A 22,369-nucleotide genomic window follows, 5' to 3' on the forward strand; every position below is an offset into this window, starting at 1 on the left:
CATCTTTCTTATGTGGGTATGCAAGTGAGAAGACTGAGACTGGATTTTCCCAACATGCTCACTCCCTTAATCTGTCCATCTAGAGGTTTGGCTTCTACAAACCAAGGCAAGACTCCAGCATCCATGACCTTCCCTGAATTCCAAAGGGCAGTTGCTAATCAAGGGAGGAGTAGCCAACAAACCACCTGAGGCAGGATTGAAGGGGCCAGAGAAGATCATCAAGATTAGGAGACCTGAGATGAGATTAAAGGAGTGCAGGCCTGGCTCACACCCTAATCTTGTTAGAGACCCCACCTTTGAACCACTGTTATAACACCCCTGATCAAATCCTTCCAGATCAATTGCAGTGTGGAGCATAGTGCTCCAGTAGATGGGCTGCCAAGCTGAGGTGATGGGTGCAGCCGTTTCACACTAGGAACTCTCATCTGAAGAGCAGGGTGCACTTCAAGTGAAACTAGACAAGCACAAAGGAAAAGAAAAAAAGATACACAGGTGTTCCACCAGATGTGGCTCTGCCCACCAGAAGGACAAGATCCAGCCCCACCCACCAGAGCACAGGCACCAGTCCCCTCCACCAGGAAGCCTATACAAGTGACTGAACCAACCTGACCCACTGGGGGCAGACACCAAAAATAACGGGAGCTATGAACCTGCAGCCTGCGAAAAGGAGACCCCAAACACAGTAAGTTAAAATGAGAAGACAGAGAAATACGCAGCAGATGAAGGAGCAAGGTAAAAACCCACCAGACCAAACAAAGAGGAAATAGGCAGTCTACCTGAAAAAGAATTCAGAGTAATGATAGTAAAGATGGTCCAAAATCTCAGAAATAGAATGGAGAAAATACAAGAAACATTTAACAAGGACTTAGAAGAACTAAAGAGCAAATGAACAATGATGAACAACACCATAAATGAAATTAAGAATTCTCTAGAAGGAATCAATAACAGAATAACTGAGGCAGAAGAACGGATAAGTGACCTGGAAGATAAAATAGTGGAAATAACTGCCACAGAGCAGAATAAAAAAAGAATGAAAAGAATTGAAGACAGTCTCAGAGACCTCTGGGACAACATTAAACACAGCAACATTTGAATTATAGGGGCCCCAGAAGAAGAAGAGAAAAAGAAAGGGTCTGAGAAAATATTTGAAGAATGTAAAATAGCTAGCTAGTTGGAAGCAGCTGCATAGCACGGGGAGATCAGCTCGGTGCTTTGTGACCACCTAGATAGGGAGGGTTCCAGGGAGATGCAAGATGGAGGGATATGGGGATATATGTATACATATAGCTGATTCACTTTGTTATACAGCAGAAACTAACACACCATTGTAAAGCAATTATACTCCAATAAAGATATTTAAAAAACAAAAAAGAAAATATTTGAAGAGATTATAGTCAAAAACTTCCCTAACGTGGGAAAGGAAATAGTCAATCAAGTACAGGAAGGGCAGAGAGTCCCATACAGGATAAATCCAAGGAGAAACACGCCAAGACACATATTAATCAAACTATCAAAAATTAAATACAAAGAAAAAATATTAAAAGCAGCAAGAGAAAAAAAACAAATAACATACAAGGGAATCCCCATAAGGTTAACAGCTGACCTTTCAGCAGGAACTCTGCAAGCCAAAAGGGAGTGGCAGAACATATTTAAACTGATGAAAGGGAAAAACCTACAACCAAGATTACTCTACCCAGCAAGGATCTCATTCAGATTCAAAGGAGAAGTTAAAACCTTTACAGACAAGCAAAAGTTAAGAGAATTCAGCACCACCAAACCAGCTTTACAATAAATGCTAAAGGAACTTCTCTAGGCAGGAAACACAAGAAAAGGAAAAGACCTACAAAAACAAACCCAAAACAATTAAGAAAATGGTAATAGGAACATACATATTGATAATTACCTTAAATGTAAATGGATTAAATGTTCCAACCAAAAGACACAGACTGGCTGAATGGATGCAAAAACAAGACCCGTATATATCATGTCTACAAGAAACCCACTTCAGACCTAGGGACACATACAGACTGAAAGTGAGGGGAGGGAAAAAGATATTCCATGCAAATGGAAATCAAAAAAAAGCTGGAGTAGCAATACTCATATCAGACAAAATAGACTTTAAAATAAACATTATTACAAGAGACAAAGAAAGACACTACATAATGATCAAGGGATCAATCCAAGAAGAAGATATAACAATTGTAAATATTTATGCACCAAACACAGCAGCACCTCAATACATAAGCCAAGTGCTAACAGCCATAAAAGGGGACATCAACAGTAACACATTCATAGTGGGGGACTTTAACACCTCACTTACACCAATGGACAGATCATCCGGACAGAAAGTTAATACAGAAACATAAGTTTTAAATGACACAATAGACCAGATGGACTTAATTGATACTTATAGGACATTCCATCCAAAAACAACAGAATACACTTTCTTTTCAAGTACTCATAGAACATTCTCCAGGATAGATCACATCTTGAGTCACAAATCAAGCCTTGGTAAATTTAAGAATATTGAAATAGTATCAAGTATCTATTCTGACCACAACGCTATGAGACTAGATATCAATTACCGGAAAAAATACTGTAAAGAATAGTTTAATCACATGGAGGCTAAACAATACACTACTAAATAACCAAGAGATCACTGAAGAAATCAAAGAGGAAATCAAAAAATACACAGAAACAAATGACAATGAAAACACTATGACCCAAAACCTGTGGGATGCAGCAAAAGCAGTTCTAAGAAGGAAGTTTACAGCAATACAGTCCTACGTCAAGAAACAAGAAAAATCTCAAACAACCTAACCTTACACCTAAAGCAATTAGAGAAAGAAGAACAAAAAACCCCCAAAATTAGCAGAAGGAAAGAAATCATAAAGATCAGATCAGAAATCAATGAAAAAGGGCTTCCCTCGTGGCGCAGTGGTTGAGAGTCTGCCTGCCGATGCAGGGGACGCAGGTTCGTGCCCCGGTCCGGGAGGATCCCACATGCCGCAGAGTGGCTGGGCCTGTGGGCCATGGCCGCTGAGCCTGCGCGTCCGGAGCCTGTGCTCCGCAACGGGAGAGGCCACGACAGTGAGAGGCCCGCGTACTGCAAAAAAAAAAAAAAAAGAAATCAATGAAAAAGAAATGAAGGAAACAATAGCAAAGATCAGTAAAATTAAGAGCTGGTTCTTTGAGAAGATAAACAAAATTGATAAATCATTAGTCAGACTCATCAAGAAAAAAAGGGAGAAGACTCAAATCAACAGAATTTGAAATGAATAAGGAAAAGTAACAACTGACATTACAGAAATAAAAGAATCATGAGTAATTACTACAAGCAACTCTGTGCCAATAAAATGGAAAACCTGGAAGAAATGGACAAGTTCTTAGAAAAGTACAACCTTCCGAGACTGAACCAGGAAGAAATAGAAAATATAAACAGACCAATCACAAGCACTGAAATTGAGACTGTGATTAAACATCTTCGCACAAACAGAAGTCCAGGACCAGATGGCTTCACAGGCGAGTTCTATCAGACATTTAAAGAAGAGCTAACACCTATCCTTCTGAAACTCTTCCTAAATACAGCAGAGGGAGGAACACTCTGAAACTCATTCTATGAGGCCACAATCACCCTGATACCAAAACCAGACAAAGTTGTCACAAAAAAAAGAAAACTACAGGCCAATATCACTGATGAACATAGATGTAAAAATCCTCAACAGAATACTAGCAAACAGAATCCAAGAACACATTGAAAGGATCATGCACCATGATCAAGTGGGGTTTATCCCGGGAATGCAAGGATTCTTCAATATATGCAGATCAATCAATGTGATATACCATATTAACAAATTGAAGGGTAAAAACCATATGATAATCTCAATAAAAACCATATGATAATCTCAATAGATGCAGAAAAAGCTTTTGACAAAATTCAACACCCATTTATTATAAAAACTCTCCAGGGCCTCCCTGGTGGCGCAGTGGTTGAGAGTCCGCCTGCTGATGCAGGGGATACGGGTTCATGCCCCGGTCTGGGAGGATCCCATATGCCGCGGAGCGGCTGGGCCCGTGAGCCATGGCCGCTGAGCCTGCGCATCCGGAGCCTGTGCTCTGCAACGGGAGAGGCCACAGCAGTGAGAGGCCCGCATACCGCAAAAAAAAAAAAAAAAAAAAAAAAAAAAAAAAAAAAAACTCTCCAGAAAGTGGGCATAGAGGAAACCTACCTCAACATAATAAAGACCATATATGACAAACCCACAGCCAACGTTCTCAGTGGTGAGAAACTGAAACCATTTCCTCTAAGATCAGGAACAAGACAAGATTGCCCACTCTCACCACTATGATTCAACATAGTTTTGGCAGTTTAAGCTACGGCAGTCAGAGAAGAAAAAGAAATAAAAGGAATCGAAATCAGAAAAGAAGTAAAACTGTCACTGTTTACAGGTAACATACTATACATAGAGAATCCTAAAGATGCTACCAGAAAACTACTAGAGCTATCAATGAATTTGGTAAAGTAGCAGGATACAAAATTAATGCACAGAAATCTGTTGCATTCCTATAAACTAACGACGAAAAATCTGAAGGAGAAAATGAGGAAACACTCCCATTTACCACTGCAACAAAAAGGATAAGATACTAAGGAGACAAAAGATCTGTATGCAGAAAACTATAAGACACTGATGAAAGAAATTAAAGATGATAAAACAGATGGAGAGATATACCGTGTTCTTGGGTTGGAAGAATCACCATTGTGAAAATGACTATACTACCCAAAGCAATCTGCAGATTCAGTGCAATCCCTATCAAACTACCAATGGCATTTTTCACAGAACTAGAAGAAAAAATTTTAGTTTGTGTGGAAACACAAAAGACCCCAAGTAACCAAAGCAATCTTTTTCTTCTTTTTTATAAATTTATTTATTTATTTATTTATGGCAGCATTGAGTCTTCATTGCTGGGTGCGGGCTTTCTCTAGTTGTGGTGAGTGAGGGCTACTCTTTGTTGTGGTGCGTGGGCTTCCCATTGCAGTGGCTTCTCTTGTTGCAGAGCATGGGCTCTAGGTGCACGGGCTTCAGAAGTTGTGCAACGTGGCTTCAGTTGTTGTGGCACATGGGCTCAGTAGTTGTGGTTCGTGGGCGCTAGAGCGCAGGCTCAGTAGTTTTGGAGCACAGGCTTAATTGCTCTGCGGCATGTGGGATTTTCCCACATCAGGGCTCGAACCCATGTCCCCTGCATTGGCAGGCCGATTCTTAACCACTGTGTCACCAGGGAAGTCCCCCAAAGCAATCTTGAGAAAGAAAAACAGAGCTGGAGGAATCAAGCTCCCTGACTTTAGACTATACTACAAAGTGACAGTAATCAAGACAGTATGGCACTGGCACAAAAACAGAAATATATATCAATGGAACCAGGGTAGAAAGTCCAGAGATAAACCTATGAACACATGGTCACGTTATGTTTGATAAAGGAGGCAAGAATATACAATGGAGAAAAAACAGCCTCTTCAATAAGTGGTGCTGAGAAAACTGGACAGCTACATGTAAAAGAATGAAATTAGAACACTTCCTAACACCATACACAAAAATAAACTCACAGTGGATTAAAGACCTAAATGTAAGGCCAGACACTATCAAACTCTTAGAGGAAAACATAGGCAGAACACTCTATGACATAAATCACAGCAAGATCCTTTTTGACCCACCTCCTAGAGAAATGGAAATAAAAAGAAAAATAAACAAATGGGACCTAATGAAACTTCAAAGCTTTTGCTCAGCAAAGGAAACCATAAACAAGACGAAAAGACAACCCTCAGAATGGGAGAAAATATTTGCAGATGAAGCAACTGACAAAGGATTAATCTCCAAAATATACAAGCAGCTCATGCAGCTCAATATCAAAAAAACAGCCCAATCCAAATATGGGCAGAAGACCTCAATAGACATTTCTCCAAAGAAGATATACAGATTGCCAACAAACAAATGAAAGGATGCTCAACATCACTAATCATTAGAGAAATGCAAATCAAAACCACAATGACCTATCACCTCACACCAGTCAGAATGGCCATCATCAAAAAGCATACAAACAATAAATGCTGGAGAGGGTGTGGAGAAAAGGGAACCCTCTTGCACTGTTGGTGGGAAGGTAAATTGATACAGCCACTATGGAGAACAGTATGGAGGTTCCTCAAAAAACTAAAAATAGAACTACCATATGACCCAGCAATTCCACTACTGGGCATATTCCCTGAGAAAAGCATAATTCAAAAAGAGACATGTGGGCTTCCCTGGGCGCAGTGGTTGAGAGTCCGCTTGCTGATGCAGGGGACACGGGTTCGTGCCCCGGTCTGGGAAGATCCCACATGCCGCGGAGCAGCTGAGCCCGTGAGCCATGGCCACTGAGCCTACGTGTCCGGAGCCTGTGCTCCACAACGGGAGAGGCCACAACAGTGAGAGGCCTATGTACCGCAAAAAAAAAAAAAAAAAAAAAAAAAGACATGTATCACAATGTTTATTGAAGCACTGTTTACAGTTGCCAGGACATGTAAGCAACCTAAGTGTCCATCGACAGATGAATGGATAAGGAAGATGTGGCACATATATACAATGGAATATTTTCAGCCATAAAAGGAAACGAAATTGAGTTATTTGTAGTGAGGTGGATGGACCTAGAGTCTGTCTGTCATACAGAGTGAAGTAAGTCAGAAAGAGAAAAATAAATACTGTATGCTAACATATATATATATGAAATCTAAAAAAGAATGGTTGTCATGAACCTAGGGGCAGGACAGGAATAAAGATGGAGATGTAGAGAATGGACTTGAGGACACGGGGAGGGGGAAGGGTAAGCTGGGACTGAGAGAGTAGCATTGACATATATACACTACGAAATGTAAAATAGATAGCTAGTGGGAAGCAGCTGCATAGCGCAGGGAGATCAGCTTGGTGCTTTGTGACCACCTAGAGGGGTAGGATAGGGAGGGTGGGTGGGAGACGCAAGAGGGAGGAGATATGGGGATATATTTGTATGTACAGCTGATTCACTGTGTTATACAGCAGAAACTAACACAACATTGTAAAACAATTATACTCCAATAACGATGTTTAAAAAAAAAAAAGATTAAAAAGAAAAAATCCTCCTGGATTAGGACACATAGGTTTTCGAGGCAGAAGTCCAGTATGACCCCTTTGCCTGGCAAAGTAATAAAGCTATCCTTTAATACTTCAACCCCCCCCCCCAAAAAAAGAAGAAGAATACACTCTGTTGTCAATAATAATTCCGTGGAGGGGAATTAATTAATTTTTCCATTAAAGGAATGTGTTTAGGGTCTTTTTTTTTTTTTTTTTTTTTTTGCTGTGTTGGGTCTTTGTTGCTGTGCGCAGGCTTTCTGTAGTTGTGGCAAGCGGGGGCTACTCTTCGTTGTGGTGCACAGGCTTCTCATTGCGGTGGCTTCTCTTGTTGCAGAGCATGGGCTCTAGGCGCATGGGCTTCAGTAAATGTGGAGCACAGGCTCAGTAGTTGTGGCGTGCGGGCTTAGTTGCTCTGTGGCACGTGGGATCTTCCCAGACCAGGGCTCGAATTTGTGTTTTTTGTATTGGGAGGTGGCTTCTTAACCACTGAGCCACCAGGGAAGCCCTGGAATGTGTTTAAATAGAGGTGAAATGTTGAATACACTCTGTTGAACTAAGAAAATAAATAAAAAATAAAAAAGCTCCAAAATAAACATCTCAAGTCATATTACCAGGAGACCTGTGAGTTGTAGCTTGAAGTATGAGTAGGGACAAAAATTCAGTATGAAAATGGTATGTTGTCTTTATAGTTTATAATTCCCTGATATTAGGGAATTATTGGTTTTTTATTTATTTTTATTATTTTTATTTATCAAATAGCCTGGGCTTAATGGTGGAAACAAAGGAAATGGCTTTATTCTTCTCTCTTTTTTTTTAGAAGTATTTTTTTAATTTATTAATTTATTTTTGGCCACGTTGGGTCTTCGTTGTTACACGCGGGCTTTCTCTAGTTGTGGCGAGTGGGGGCTACTCTTCATTGTGGTGTGCAGGCTTCTCATTGTGGTGCCTTCTCTTTGTTGCAGAGCACAGGCTCTAAGCATGCAGGCTTCAGTAGTTATGACACGTGGGCTCAGTAGTTGTGGCTCATGGGCTCTAGGGCGCCGGCTCAGTAGTTGGTGGCGTACGGGCTTAGTTGCTCTGCGGCATGTGGGATCTTCCTGGACCAGGGGTCGAACCCTGTGTCCCCTGCATCGGCAGGCAGATTCTCAACCACTGCGCCACCAGGGAAGCCCCAACTCTTCTCTCTTTAAAGTGGTTGTTTTGAGTCTCCCTTTCCTGTCCTTGAATAATATATAAAGTAGAACTCATAGCTTTTGGCAAGGGGGTTATAGTCACATATTATACATATCAGTATATTTAAACTTCAGTCCAAGCATTGATGATGTTAGGAAATTATTGGTTTTTTATTTTATTTTTATTATTTTTTTCTTGAAGTATAGTTGATTATAATGCATTAAATTTCTGGTGTACCGCAAAGTTATTCAGTTATGTATATATCCATATATATTCTCTTTCATTATAGGTTATTACAAGATATTGAATATAGTACCGTACCCTGTACTATATGGTACAGCCTTGTTGTTTATCTATTTTATATTTAGTAGTTTGTATCTGCTAATCTGAAACTCCTTGTTTATCCCTCCCCCAACTTTCCCCTTTGATAACCATAAGTTTGTTTTGTATGTTTGTGAGTCTGTTTCTGTTTTGTAACACATTTATATCATATTTTAGCTTCCACATATAAGTGGTATCATATGATATTTGTCTTTTCTGTCTGACTTACTTCACTTAGTGTGATAATCTCTAGGTCCATCCACGTTGCTGCAAATGGTATTATTTCATTCTTTTTTATGGCTGAGTCGTATTCCATTGTGTATATATATGTACCATGTCTTCTTTATCCATTCACCTGTCGATGGACATTTAGGTTGTTTCCATGTCTTGGCTCTTGTAAATAGTGCTGCTGTGAACATTGGGGTGCATGTGTCTTTTTGAATTACAGTTTTCTCTGGATATATGCCCAAGAGTGGGATTGCTGGATCATATGGCAACTCTATTTTTAGTTTTCTGTGGAACCTCCATACTGTTCTCCATAGTGGCTGCACCACCTTACATTCCCACCAACAGTGTAGGAAGGTTTCCTTTCCTCCATACGCTCTCCAACATTTGTTATTTGTAGATTTTAATGATGGCCATTCTGACTGGCATGAGGTGGTACCTCATTGTAGTTTTTTTTTTAACATGTTTATTGGAGTATAATTGCTTTACAATGGTGTATTAGTTTCTGCTGTATAACAAACAAATATGGAACGCTTCACGAATTTGCTTGTCATCCTTGCACAGGGTCCATGCTAATCTTCTCTGTGCCGTTCCAGTTTTAGTATATGTGCTGCCGAAGGGAGCACTCATTGTAGTTTTGATGTGCATTTCTCTAACAATTAGCAGTATTGGGCATCTTTTCATGTGCCTATTGGCCATCTGTATGTCTTCTTTGGAGAAATGTCTATTTAGGTCTTCTGCCCATTTTTTGATTGGGTTGTTTGCTTTTTTGTTATTCAGTTGTATGAGCTGTTTGTATATTTTGGAAATTAAGCCCTTGTCGGTCACATCATTTGAAAATATTTTCCCTCAGTACATAGGTTGTCTGTTCATTTTGTTTATTGTTTCTTTTGCTGTGCAAAATCTTATAAGTTGATTAGGTCCCATTTGTTTATTTTTGCTTTTATTTCTATTGCCTTGGGAGACTGACCTAAGAAAACATTGCTACAATTTATGTCAGAGAATGTTTTGCCTATGTTCTCTTCTAGGAGTCTTATGGTGTCCTGTTTTATATTTAAGTCTTTTTTTTTTCTTTTTGCGGTACGCGGGCCTCTCACTGTCGTGGCCTCTTCCGTAGCGGAGCACAGGCTCCGGACGCGCAGGCTCAGCGGCCATGGCTCACGGGCCCAGCCACTCTGCGGCATGTGGGATCTTCCCGGACCAGGGCACGAACCCGTGTCCCCTGCATCGGCAGGCGGACTCTCAACCACTGGGCCACCCGGGAAGCCCTATATTTAAGTCTTTAAGCCACTTTGAGTTTATTTTTTGTTTCTGGTGTGATGGGGTGTTCTAACTTCATTGATTTACATGCAGCTCTCCAGCTTTCCCAGCACCACTTGCTGAAGAGACTTTTTTCCCTCCACTGTATATATTGCCTTCTTTGTCAAATACTGACTGTAGGTGTGTGTGGGGGAAATTATTGTTAATTTTCTTATTTATAATAATGGCATTATGACTTTGTAGAAGAATATGCCTACTTTTAAGAGATGCTTAAGTATGTATGAGAGTGAAGTGTTACCATGTCTGCAGTTTCTTCAAATGGTTCAGCTCAAAATATAGATAGAGTGAGCAAATATGGCAAAATGTTAACCATTATTGAATCTAGGTAGTGATTATATGGGTGTTTGTGATGGTTCATTTTATGTATCAACTTGACTGGGCTACAGGGTGCCCAGATATTTGGTCAAACATTATTCTGGGTTTTTCTGAGAATGTTTCTGAATGAGATGAGAAAATCTTTTTTCTCCATACCTGTCAATAAGGACCACCACTAGTGGTTTGCTTAAACTGGCAAAGCCAATCATATACCTTCACTGTCATGCCTTAGGGGTATATCAGCTCTCCAGCCCTATATCATAATTTAGTTGACAAGGATCTTGATCACCTTTCCCTTCTATAAGATATCACACTGCCCAATTACATTGATGACCTTATGCTGATTGGACCTACTGAGCAAGAAGTAGCAACTTATTGGTAAGACATTTGCATGTTAAAGGATGGGAAATAAATCTAACAAAAATTTAGGGGCCTTCTACTTCAGTGAAACTTCTAGGGCTCAAGTGGTGTGAGCATGTCAAGATCTCCCTTTAAGGTAAAGGATAAGTTATTGCTCTGGCACCTCTTACAACCAAAAACCTGGCACAACACCTAGTAGGCCTCTTTGGATTTTGGAGGTAACATGTTCCTCATGTGATGTGTTACTCCAACCCATTTACTGAGTGATCTGAAAAGGCACTAGTTTTTTGTTTTTTTTTTTTTGCGGTATGCGGGCCTCTCACTGTTGTGGCCTCTCCCGTTGCGGAGCACAGGCTCCGGACGCGCAGGCTCAGCGGCCATGGCTCACGGGCCCAGCCGCTCCGCGGCATGTGGGATCCTCCCAGACCGGGGCACGAACCCGTGTCCCCTGCATCGGCAGGCGGACTCTCAACCACTGCGCCACCAGGGAAGCCCAGGCACTAGTTTTGAGTGGGGCCCAGCACAAGAGAGGGCTCTGCATCAGTCCAGGCTGCGGTGCAAGCTGCTCTGCCATTCGGGCCGCAGGATCCAGCAGATCCGATGGGGCTTAGACTGTCATGGCAGGTAGGGATGCTGCTTGGAGCCTTTGGCGGCCCCTGTAGGTGAATCATAAGTCAGGCCCTTAGGATTTTGGAGAAAAATCCTGTCATCCTCTGCAAATAACTACTTTCCTTTTAAGTAATTACTCTTGGCCTGCTACGGGGCCTGAGTAAAAGGCTTAACGGTGGGCCACAAAGTTACCATGTGACCTGAATTACCCGTCATGAGCTGGGGGTCATCTTACCCATCAAGCCATAAAATTGGGTGAGCACAGCAGCACTCTGTCATCAAATGAAGGTGGTACATATGAAGTTGGGCCTGAGCAGGCCCTGAAGGCACAATAAATTACATGAAGCAGTGGCCAAATGCCTGTGGTTTCCCGCTCTTGCTGCCCTACCTTCTCTCCCCCAGCCTGCACCTGTGGCCTCATGGAGAGTTCCCTATGATCAATTGGCATAAGAAGGGGAGACTTAGGCCTGCTTTACAGGTGGCTCTGCATAATCTGTAGGGACCACAATAAAGTAGACGACTGCAGCACTACAGCTTCTGTCAGGGACATCCCTGAAGGAAAGTAGTGAAGGGAAATCCTCCCACTGGGCGGAACTTTAAGCAGTGTACTACCACTCCACGAGGAAGGAAAGGAAGACAATGTCTAGAATACAGGCCATCCCTTAGGGCATCTCTTAGTATTGCCATGCCTTGTGATAAAGGTCAGTGGAAAACTCCAACAGCCTGGTCTAGGCAGAAATACTAATGGCCCAGACCCTTCAGGAATGAAGATTTGGATTTACCCCAGCACGTAAAGAACCAGGACCAGCTGCGGTGCTTGCTGGAGGCAAACATAATAAAAAAAAAAAAAGGTACTGGAAGAAAGTAGTGATAAATACCAGCTGTGACCATATGATGACTTACAGAAATGAGGATTATAAGTGTCATGTGTATTTCCTCCTTATTTGGTTATGAATATGTTCACATGGGTGTATGTGTGTATGTGTATATTTGTAAATACATACATATATATATATGGCAAATATCTTTGTTCTTTTCCTGCTCTTATCCTCTTATCATATAATGACTTTATGTCATCATATTTGAGTATTGTTATTTTTATATCATAGTTTTTAAGTTACAGGGTATCAAGGAGAAGAGTAATCCTCACTTTAGGACTTTACCTCCTCTTCTGGCAAAGGGGTTAGTACATTTTTGGTTGTACACAGCACAGTTGTGTCATGTTAGGTGATCCATGATCTTGTTATTGTCTTTATTTGGAGATTAAGTATGCTTTAAGGCAAAGTGTATGGGTGCCAAGTTGACAAAGGGTGGACTCGTGATGGTTAATTTTATGTGTCAGCTTGACTAGGCCAGAGGGTGCCCAGATAATTTGGTCAAGCCTTGTTCTGGGTGTGTCTGTGAGGGTGTTTCTGGAGGAGAGTAACATTTGAAATGGTGGACTGGGTAAAGCAGAGTGCCCTCCTCGTGGTGGCTGGGTCTCATCAAGTCACTTGAAGGCCTGGGTAGACCAAAAGGGCTGAGGAAGAAGGAACTTTCTGCCTGCCTGACTGCTTTTGAGCTGGGACATCCATTTTTTTTCCTGCTTTCAAATGTTGAACCGAAACATTGGCGCTTCCTTGGTCTCAAGCTTGTGGGAATTCAGACTAGAACTATACCATTGGCTCTTCTGGGTGTCCAGCATTGCTGACTGCAGACCTCAGGACTTGTCAGCCCCTATAATTGTGTGAGCCAATTCCTTATAATAAATAAGTACACAGACATTTGCACACACACATACACATCCTATTGGTTCTGTTTCTGGTGAACACTGACTATATAATAGAGTATTTATTGTTTATATTCTTTTTATTTTCTGTATGCTTCAAAATTTCCTTGTTGAAAAATTGGGAGAAAAACTCATCCAAATCTCAGTCAAAACTTCGGTCTCTCATCCAGTTCAAGGCTTCTGCCTTATGCTTGCTTTATCTCATGTCTGACCTGCACTTCTCCAAGTAAGCCGTGTGGCAGGCGGGTGTGATCCGTGTCTCTATTCTCACTGCTCCCCTTCGCTCCTAGTACTCTGCTATATCTGGCTTCTTCCAGGTTGTCAGTGAGGGTGAATGTGGAGTGAGAACACACAGCAAAAGGGTAGAATCTTTCTCGACTGGTGCTGGTATAATCTAGCACTGGTGCCCTTTGTGTGGCTAATGACCAAATACTGCCTGTTTTTCTCTGTCACGGAATGTGTGTGTGTGTGTGTGTGTGTGTGTGTGCAGTTATTTCCTCTTACCAACTAGGGACCTTGGCAATGTACCATTCATTCTGTGGGCAATGCATTTTCCAGCTGACCTCTTATGAATCCCTCTCCTCCTCTTGTTCGAGTGACACTCCCTTAGGGTCCTCCAGCTATAGGTAGTTTTTTTTTTTTTTTTTTCTTCCATGAAAGCAAAGCTTGACTGTCTTCCAAAGTGTCCACTTGGTCACAGGGTATATTCTTACCCTACCACCATGTAAAAGGGCAGGCTTCTCTTGTTTTTTTTTTTTTGTGGTACGCGGGCTTCTCACTGTTGTGGCCTCTCCCGTTGCGGGGCACAGGCTCTGGACGCGCAGGCTCAGCGGCCATGGCTCACGGGCCCAGCCGCTCCGTGGCACGTGGGATCTTCCCGGACCGGGGCACGAACCCGTGTCCCCTGCATCGGCAGGCAGACTCTCAACCACTGCACCTCCAGGGAAGCCCAGGCTTCTCTTGTTGCTGCCTCCTCTCCTCGCTCTATTCTATCTTTGTCTTTATATGTGTATCAGTTTATTTTTGCTGTGTAACAAACCTTTCTAAAACTTAGTGACTTAAAATAACACTCCTTTAATATTACGGTGCTTGGACAGCTGGGCAGTTCTGTTGATTGCAGCTGGGCTCCCTCATGCATCTGCAATCTGGTACAAGTCAGCTCAGTGGCTCTGGAGTTGTATTAGAGTGATTGGGTTGACTGGGTTATGTGTCTTTCATCGTTCACCATCTAGCCTGGGCTGGTCCATGTGGCAGGAGAGCTCAACGGGAGAGAGCAGAAATAATCAAGGCCCCTTGAGTCTTGGGCTTCAAGCTGGCACACCATAACTTCCTTTTCTGTATGCCAAAGCAAGGCCCAAGATTCCCCCAGATTCAAGGAGTAGAAAATACTCTGCCTCTTGATGGGAGAACCTGCAGTGTCTTACTGCCAAGGGGAGAGGATGTAGGGAAGAGTAATAATTGCAGTAATTTTTGCTAACAGTCTACTACGAGGTATGGATACATACTGCTAGACATGTATGTAATCCCCCTTGGTTCACCACCACCCTCCTGGAAGGGAATTGTGCTATGACCTTCTGGCACTCAGCTAATATCAGCTCCCTGATTTCTTTTAGGAGTTCTGCTGCCCTCCTTAATCTTTGGTGTGAGACAGAGGGAGAAGAAAGACTATGTTCCTGTGCTCATTAATAATTTAATAAAGGGGAATTAATTATTTTTTTTCCATTAAAATGGAATTCAAAGTAGAGTTTAAATATAATAGAAGCAAGACATTGAAATGCATGTTCTAAACCAAACAACAGCAACAACAAAACTGCTTGTTAATAAGCATCAGAAATCAAATTCTCAGGAGACCTGTAGCTTTCTATGGGAAGAAAAGAAAAATAACACAGCATTTTTCACTCACTTGTTCTGTACAGTCCGTTGAAAGACACTTGTTTTGGTGAATCCTGTCCAATGAATCTGTAACTCGGTAATGATGTTACATTGATATGTAAAGCACTCCTTTAACATATATCACTTTGTGATAAACATTTCAACTAAAAACACTGTCTTTTTTAAAGGTATTAAGGAGCATCAATTCAATTATTCACAATCCAAGAGCTCCAGTAATAATTTATAAACAGAGCAAAGGAGGAGCCCAACATTTTAATAAAGATCTTGTTCAAGATTGTGGATTTGAGCATCTTGTTCCTATAATAGAAATGTGGGCAGATCAACTGGCTTCCTTAAAGGTAAGGGGTTGAATATTCTTTACAGGCTTTGAAAATCTGTAGGAGTCCATGGGCTTTATATACTTTTATTCTCAAGCAAAGTTTTATATTTGGTGTGCTTTTACCATAGACTTTTTCTTTATAATTGCACCTTACTGATGAAAAACGTTGGTTAATGAAAGTATCATTATGCTCTGACTTCCTGACTTTTTTTCAAATTCTGGTGGCACTTACTGTTTAATACATTTATTTGGCACTGAATGTGTTGCCTTGAGTTGCTAAAATAGATAACTGCCTTCTTACCAAATGAAAGATTAAAGATATTAATATGTGAGGTCTGGGTATTAATTGGAGAGTGTTAAGTAAGTGGAGGACTTAAATAAGAAGTTGAGAAAAGTAAAAATTTCCTGTATTTCTTTCTGTATTCTAGAGTTGCACTGTCTAATACAATAACCACTAAGCCACATGTAGCTTTTGATCACTTGAAATGTGACTAGTCCCAACTGAGATGTGCCGCAAGTATAAAAATACACACCTGGGCTTCCCTGGTGGCGCAGTGGTTGAGAGTCCGCCTGCCGATGCAGGGGACACGGGTTCGTGCCCCGATCCCGGAAGATCCCACATGCCGCGGAGCGGCTGGGCCCGCGAGCCATGGCCGCGGAGCCTGTGTGTCCGGAGCCTGTGCTCCGCAACGGGAGAGGCCACAGCAGTGAGAGGCCCGCGTACAGCAAAAAAAAAAAAAAAAAAAAAATACACACCTGATTTAGAAGACTTATTATGGAGAAAAATAGTTAAAATATTGATTATCTGTTAAATGATAATATTTTGGATATATTGGGTTAAATATATTATTAAAATCGTCACCTATTTCTTTTTACTTTTTAAAATGTGGATACTAAACAATATTACTGTGACACACATTACATTCCTTCTGGATGGCATTGTTCTAAAGGGCCAAGCACTGTGCCATGCACATAGTAGATGCTCAGTAAATATTTATTGATTGACCAGTCTTAGACTTCTAAACTTTCAGGAGCCCGGCCTCTTGTGCACAGTTTTAAATAGATTAGGACAACATATCTAGGCCAGGAAAACTAAGTAGGCTGTCATGAAAATCAAGTCGAATTACTTTAGCATCCTTTTGAATTAAAAACTTTCCTGGAGATACATACTATACCATGGATGAATCTTGAAAATATCCTAAGTGAAAGAAGCCTGTCACAAAAGGCCGCTTATTGTATGATTCCATTTTTTTTTAATGAAACGCTCAGAATAGGCAAATCCATAGAAACAGAAAGTAGATTAGTAGTTACCCAAGAACTGGGAGCAGGAGAGAACGGGGAATGACTGTAAGTGGATACAGGGTTTCTTTTTGGAGTGATGAAAATGTTCTAGAGCTGGATAATGGTAATGATTGCACATCTCTGTAAATAAGTCAAAACTACTGAATTGCACATTTAGAGAGGATGAATTTTATGGTATGTGAATTACATCTCAGTATATCTGTTATTTAAAAAATCAAGGGCAAAATGTTAAGGACAGGCTTATTTTTTTTTCATCAATAATTCAAAATAATTACTTAAATAACATATGCTACTAATAAATAACATATAATTACTTTAAACATCCAGATTCCAGATAATCAATATATATATATGTAAGGCCTGGAGAAAACTAATTTAACAGACTTTTTCTAAACTGATAATGGTATTTTAAAAAAAATAATGATGATGGTTAATATATATATTAAACCTGCTTGGATAATTATATTTTATTAGCGTTATTATGAAAACTTTAAAAATCAGTAATAGCATATTGTTTCTTTCGTAAAGGATTTGTATAAGTCCTTGAAAATACTATCTGCAGAACTGGTGCCTTGGCATAATTTAAAGAAGCAGGATGAAAATGAAGGTGTCAAAGTTGAAGATCTGTTGTTTATAGTAGATACCATGTTAGAAGAAGTGGAAAATAAGGAAAAGGTAATACTACCTAACACTTACATAAATGTTCACATTTTAATGTGCTCTTTATCTTAGAAACTAATAATGATATGGATATAGATATTCTACTAGAACTCTATTTCTCTTTTGAAAGTTTTTATTAAAGATTTGGAATAATTTTAAGATGTAAACTATCTTTTTCTTCCTCTCTTTTGGGCAGGACAGCAATATGCCAGACTTTCAAATTTTGCGAGCTATTGTTTCTCACTTCCAAAAATTATTTGATGTGCCTTCTTTAACTGGAGTCTATCCCCGAATGAATGAAGTTTATACTAGGCTTGGAGAAGTGAACAATGCTGTGAGAAACCTCCAGGAACTCTTAGAACTAGGTGATGACCCTTTGTCATTTTTGGCCCCCCATTTAAGAATTATTTTTAATAAATCAACAAAAAGTAGTTAAAAATCAAGACTAACTGAAGCATAAAGTATTTGATTTAATGATTTTGAAAACTCTCTTTTAAAATATCCTATCCTTTTATTTCTCTTTTGCAGATAGTTCATCCTCATTGTGTGTGCTGGTGAGCAGAGTTGGAAAATTGTGTAGGCTGGTTAATGAAGATGTGAATGAACAGGTTATGCAGGTATTGGGACCTGAAGACCTCCAAAGGTATTTAGTTTGAAAAGGTTGCAAAGTACCATCCAGAATGTTTGGAGTGGTAAAATTAAAGACTTCCAAAACTTCATAAGTTAATTACCTTTCCTGTTTGGAATAGCATTTTTTAAAATAACTTGACAATCTAAAATAATCTCACACCTTAGGGAGGGAGAGAATGTCAAGTATTTTCAAGATAAAAGTAGACTCTAGGGCCTATAGGTTTACATAGGGTGGGTCAGGACTCCAGCATTATTGCTATAAGCTTGTTCCCAAATTATATAAGGAGAAATTCAAACTTTATTAGCAGCTTCATGTGAATTCAGAATATATGAGTCCAATTTTTAGTACATTACCATCAATCACTGATCACTAAATAATCACTATGAGACGTGTATTATTTGATAAGAAGATGTTAAGGATTTTTTTAAAAAGCTAGGCATCTCTGACATAAAACCTAATGTTTTTTTAAAATATCAAAATGTTTTGATATTTTTTAAAATATCAAAATGTTATAGCTATACTGTTCCTCCCTTCCCCAGATTTTATACTGCAACATATGTTCTGCAAGTTTTCCAAGAACCCTTACCTGACACTTGAGTTTTCTGATACTTGATGCTTTTAAAAGGAATGTATGTCTCATTATTGGTCTTATTCTCCTTCCCACAGTTTTACTGATTACTGATACTTATTCTTAATGTTTAATAGAATACAGGATATAAAAGCCAATTCTTTTTAGAAAATGTTATAAAAGCATGGTCTCTTAAGAATCCTCAAGCTACATAAAAGTTCCTATATTAGGAATGTTATATAGATTTAACTTTAGAACAGATGATTACACTGATAATAGATTTTTTTTTAGAAAAGTGTTACTAGATGAACAAAGAGCTGAAAAAGGATGGATTGAAGTAAATGATCATTAAACTTATATTTAAATTAGCAAGACGATTTCCTTCCATTTTGAAATGTTCTATGTCCAGTGAGGTGCAAGTTGGAAATTCAGTGTAAACTGCATTTTTTCTTTTAAAGCATTATCAACAAATTGGAAGAACATGAGGAATTTTTCCCAGCATTTCAGGCATTTACTAATGATCTACTTGAAATCTTAGGTAAGATCTTTGTTGGTGGTGGTTAAATTTTGAGTCTCAAGATGTCAGTGGGTTTGAGGAAACAGTGCTCCTTAGTCACTGTATTAGTGTTTTTACCCAGAGTGGTAGAAAGTGTCTGGAAACCACTAACAGTTCTGGAAACAAACTTCTAACTTGCAGTTAAAGTTGGTTGGGATTAGTCTTCAGAACAGAGAAGCTCCTTTAAGGAGCTGGGGGCTGCCTTTGTTTTAGGACCTTAAAATGAGAAATGACATTATTCTGGCTAGGCCCAGTGTAACCTTGACTCTGTCATTGGCTAATGAGAAATGTCCTTAGAATTTATGATCTTGGAAGGTGTCTTTTTTCTTCTTCCTGCTTCTCCTTCTTTTTCTTCTCTCTTTTTTTTTTTTAAAGATAGTTCCTACTTACTGTGTTTTTTAGATATACAAATTAAATTTCCTTCTAAGGTGATGAGAAGTAATATAAAGTAAACATCTGTAGAAAGGAGATAAATTTATAAATCTGTAGAAGGGAAGAGATACATTTTACACTCTTGGTCAGATTGAGGGATTCGTCAGTAGTAATATCTCTTAAAGGGGAAAAATGTAATTAGCTTAGGAATCATAGGCAAAATAGAGACCCAATTCTCTTACTTTAAGTGTGATTATATATGGCTATAAAAATAATTTATCTTACTGTTAAGAACACTTTTTAGGGAATTCCCTGGCGGTCCAGTGGTCATTAGGACTCTGGGCTTTCACTACCGAGGGTGCAAGTTCAATCCGTGGTGGGGGAACTAAAATCCCGCAAGCTGCGCAGCGTAGCCAAAAAAACCCCCACTTTTAAAAAAGGTTAAAGCGATTTATTTATTAATGAATTCTTTTTTTTTCCATATAGCTCATTTGAAATTGAAAGTGTTTTTTTTTTGTTGTTGTTGTTGTTGTTGTTTGGGAAAATGTAATTTGAAAGTTTAACTTGAGATGTGGAATTGTATAAATGTGTTGCCTTGTATCTCAAAGAGCCTTGTTTCCTGCAATAATATGATTTTACTTGCTTTGGGGTAGCAATTAACTTAAACAATGAGTTTCTTGTCATTAATAAACATTTTAATAGGTGTGCTAGCAACACTTATTTCAGAATCCTTCTATAGCAACTTCCCCTCAGATATGATACTCAGCATGGTTCATGTAGGATCATTTGCTTCAACTCAACAGGTGTGATTTTAGAATGCGGGTCAGGGAATAACTTGACCTTTGTACCTTACCACAATGTAAGATGTGAACCAAATTCTCTGCTGTAGATTTGTCCATATTTTTTTCCTTTCCTATATTTTGATGAGTGGATTCAGACAAGAATTCTGACTGAAGTCAGGAGCTTAAAACAGCATGGGTCATGTGTTTTGGCTAAAGGAAGAACAATCAAAATCCAGCTAAACATGGAGGGAGAGAGATGGAATCCAAGGAATCATGTTTTATGTAAAGGAAGTGAGTTTATGAACAGTGAACTAGCAGAATAATCTAGAAGAAAGTGGTGAGAATTTAGAGAACCTGCCACTGGGGCTTACCTTAAGTAGGGCTGGAGTCTACATACTCAGAGAAAGGACCTTCCTTAGTGGCTAGGAGCTTCCAGATGGTGAATTCTAACTTAGGCTGGTTGGAAGAAGATAGTCTTAGGAAAAGAAGTCAAATTCGGAAAGAACCTGGCAGAGAAGAACCTGAACTATCTTGTAGGCTGGACCAGGCTAAGCTCTATAATACACTGCATCTGAGATTTTACTCTGAGACACCTCACTCCTATTAGGTAGATAGGCTTCATCCTAAAAGGTAGACCTAAGAGCCATCCTGCTAATGAGAAATCTTTATCATAGAATTAGGATAGGACTGTGTTCCAAGAGAAGAAATCCCTAAGTCCTTAGATGGGGGCCCATGAGAGAGAGTGCCTCTACTGGGGGTTTCACCATGTAGGCTCACCCATGTAGTTAAAGAAGCAGTAACATAATATCATAAATGTTGCTAGTAGGATCTGTTAATAAGAGCACACTGCTAATGAGATTAATATCAGAGTCAGAGGATGTTTTCATAGGGCAAAAAGGCAAATGCTTTTGTAGGGCAAAAAAAAACCACCCATTTTTTTGCCCTGTGAAGCATCTGTGTCTGAATCAGTGATACACTCATCACCACTATTGGAGAAAAGTTTCATGGGCATGAAAGCACTAGTGATGTTGCCTTTGTGTCTGAAGTTTGCCTTTGAATAGAGATTCTCATTTCATCTGAGCCTAACAGTGGATAAAGCTATTCTTTTATTATTATTGTTTTTCTATTACAGAAATTGATGACTTGGATGCCATTGTACCTGCAGTAAGGAAATTAAAAATACCTTCATACTGAAAACAAATCATTTTTACTGTGTAAATTGCGTTCTTAACATTCTAAATATTTTGTAGGATTGATCTTACTCTGAGACAAGGGTTATAAAATGTATATACTCTCAGAATTCACCCCCTTCTTTCTGTTGAGTCCTTCTCCATCCATATAATTTTTATTAACTTTGAGATTCTTTTATAGAAAACATTGCTAAGTTTAATTACTAAATTAACTTTAGATCCTTTAATCATTTCTTAAGCAATTCTTGAGTGCTTAAAATGTAAGATTGTTTTAAAGTACAGTGTGTAAGAGAGAAACTCAGGGAGAGATAGTGCAAGTAATAGAAAGGTTGCATCTAAGTTCAGAGTTTTTTGGCCTGGGAACAAGGAATGCCAGTGGCTGTCTTTAGTCCAGCCAGCAGGAAGCTGTTGCTTTCCTGGCAAGGAAATGGCACATTCTATTAAGATATCCCTCATGACACTTGCCCTTTCAGAGCAGAAGGAACAAAAGGAAGAAGGAAAAAAGTTTTTACCGTGTTAGGGTAGGAAATGAATTATGAGGTAAAATAGATGAGTGGATGCGAGTCTCTCATAAAGTGTCCTTTTTGCTATCTTGATGTGATGTACTTTTTACAAGGGCATGAAATCTTAAATAAAATTTTTGTTAAGAATTTCCAAACATAAGTGTTCTCAGTGACTTGACTTGTATTCCTCACCAGTAATGAGTCGTATTCTCTTACTAGGCTGAGCCTTCCTTGGGCACCCTTCCTGGTTCACCTTTGCTGCATTTTACATAAGAGTAGCTTTCTTGATGCTTTCTACTTATTCTCTGTTCTCCATATTCATTCTGTTTTTCTTAAAGGACAGGTGTTTGGCTTCACATCCGT

At 39.6% G+C, this 22,369-nt stretch overlaps 1 protein-coding gene and 1 non-coding gene across 7 annotated transcripts in view; one reads left to right on the forward strand and one right to left on the reverse strand.

The window, feature by feature from the left end:
* CEP70 (centrosomal protein 70) overlaps window positions 1–22,118 on the forward strand; it is a 93,355-nt gene extending 71,237 nt beyond the window's left edge. For all 6 annotated transcript variants that reach the window (XM_060099625.1, XM_060099620.1, XM_060099623.1 and 3 more), the window contains 6 exons: window positions 15,291–15,461; window positions 17,273–17,419; window positions 17,601–17,769; window positions 17,933–18,047; window positions 19,062–19,141; window positions 21,446–22,118. In XM_060099625.1, the coding sequence (XP_059955608.1) occupies window positions 15,291–15,461; window positions 17,273–17,419; window positions 17,601–17,769; window positions 17,933–18,047; window positions 19,062–19,141; window positions 21,446–21,507 (744 nt within the window). In that variant the 3' untranslated portion in view covers window positions 21,508–22,118. The remainder of the gene's footprint in view (window positions 1–15,290; window positions 15,462–17,272; window positions 17,420–17,600; window positions 17,770–17,932; window positions 18,048–19,061; window positions 19,142–21,445) is intronic.
* LOC132491517 (U6 spliceosomal RNA) lies at window positions 9,378–9,484 on the reverse strand. The gene has a single exon (XR_009532726.1). It is a non-coding gene; the product is annotated as a U6 spliceosomal RNA (small nuclear RNA).
* Window positions 22,119–22,369: the final 251 nt, after the last annotated feature.

Source organism: Mesoplodon densirostris, chromosome 5 (genome assembly GCF_025265405.1).
Source record: "Mesoplodon densirostris isolate mMesDen1 chromosome 5, mMesDen1 primary haplotype, whole genome shotgun sequence".
Classification (NCBI taxonomy): domain Eukaryota; kingdom Metazoa; phylum Chordata; class Mammalia; order Artiodactyla; family Ziphiidae; genus Mesoplodon; species Mesoplodon densirostris.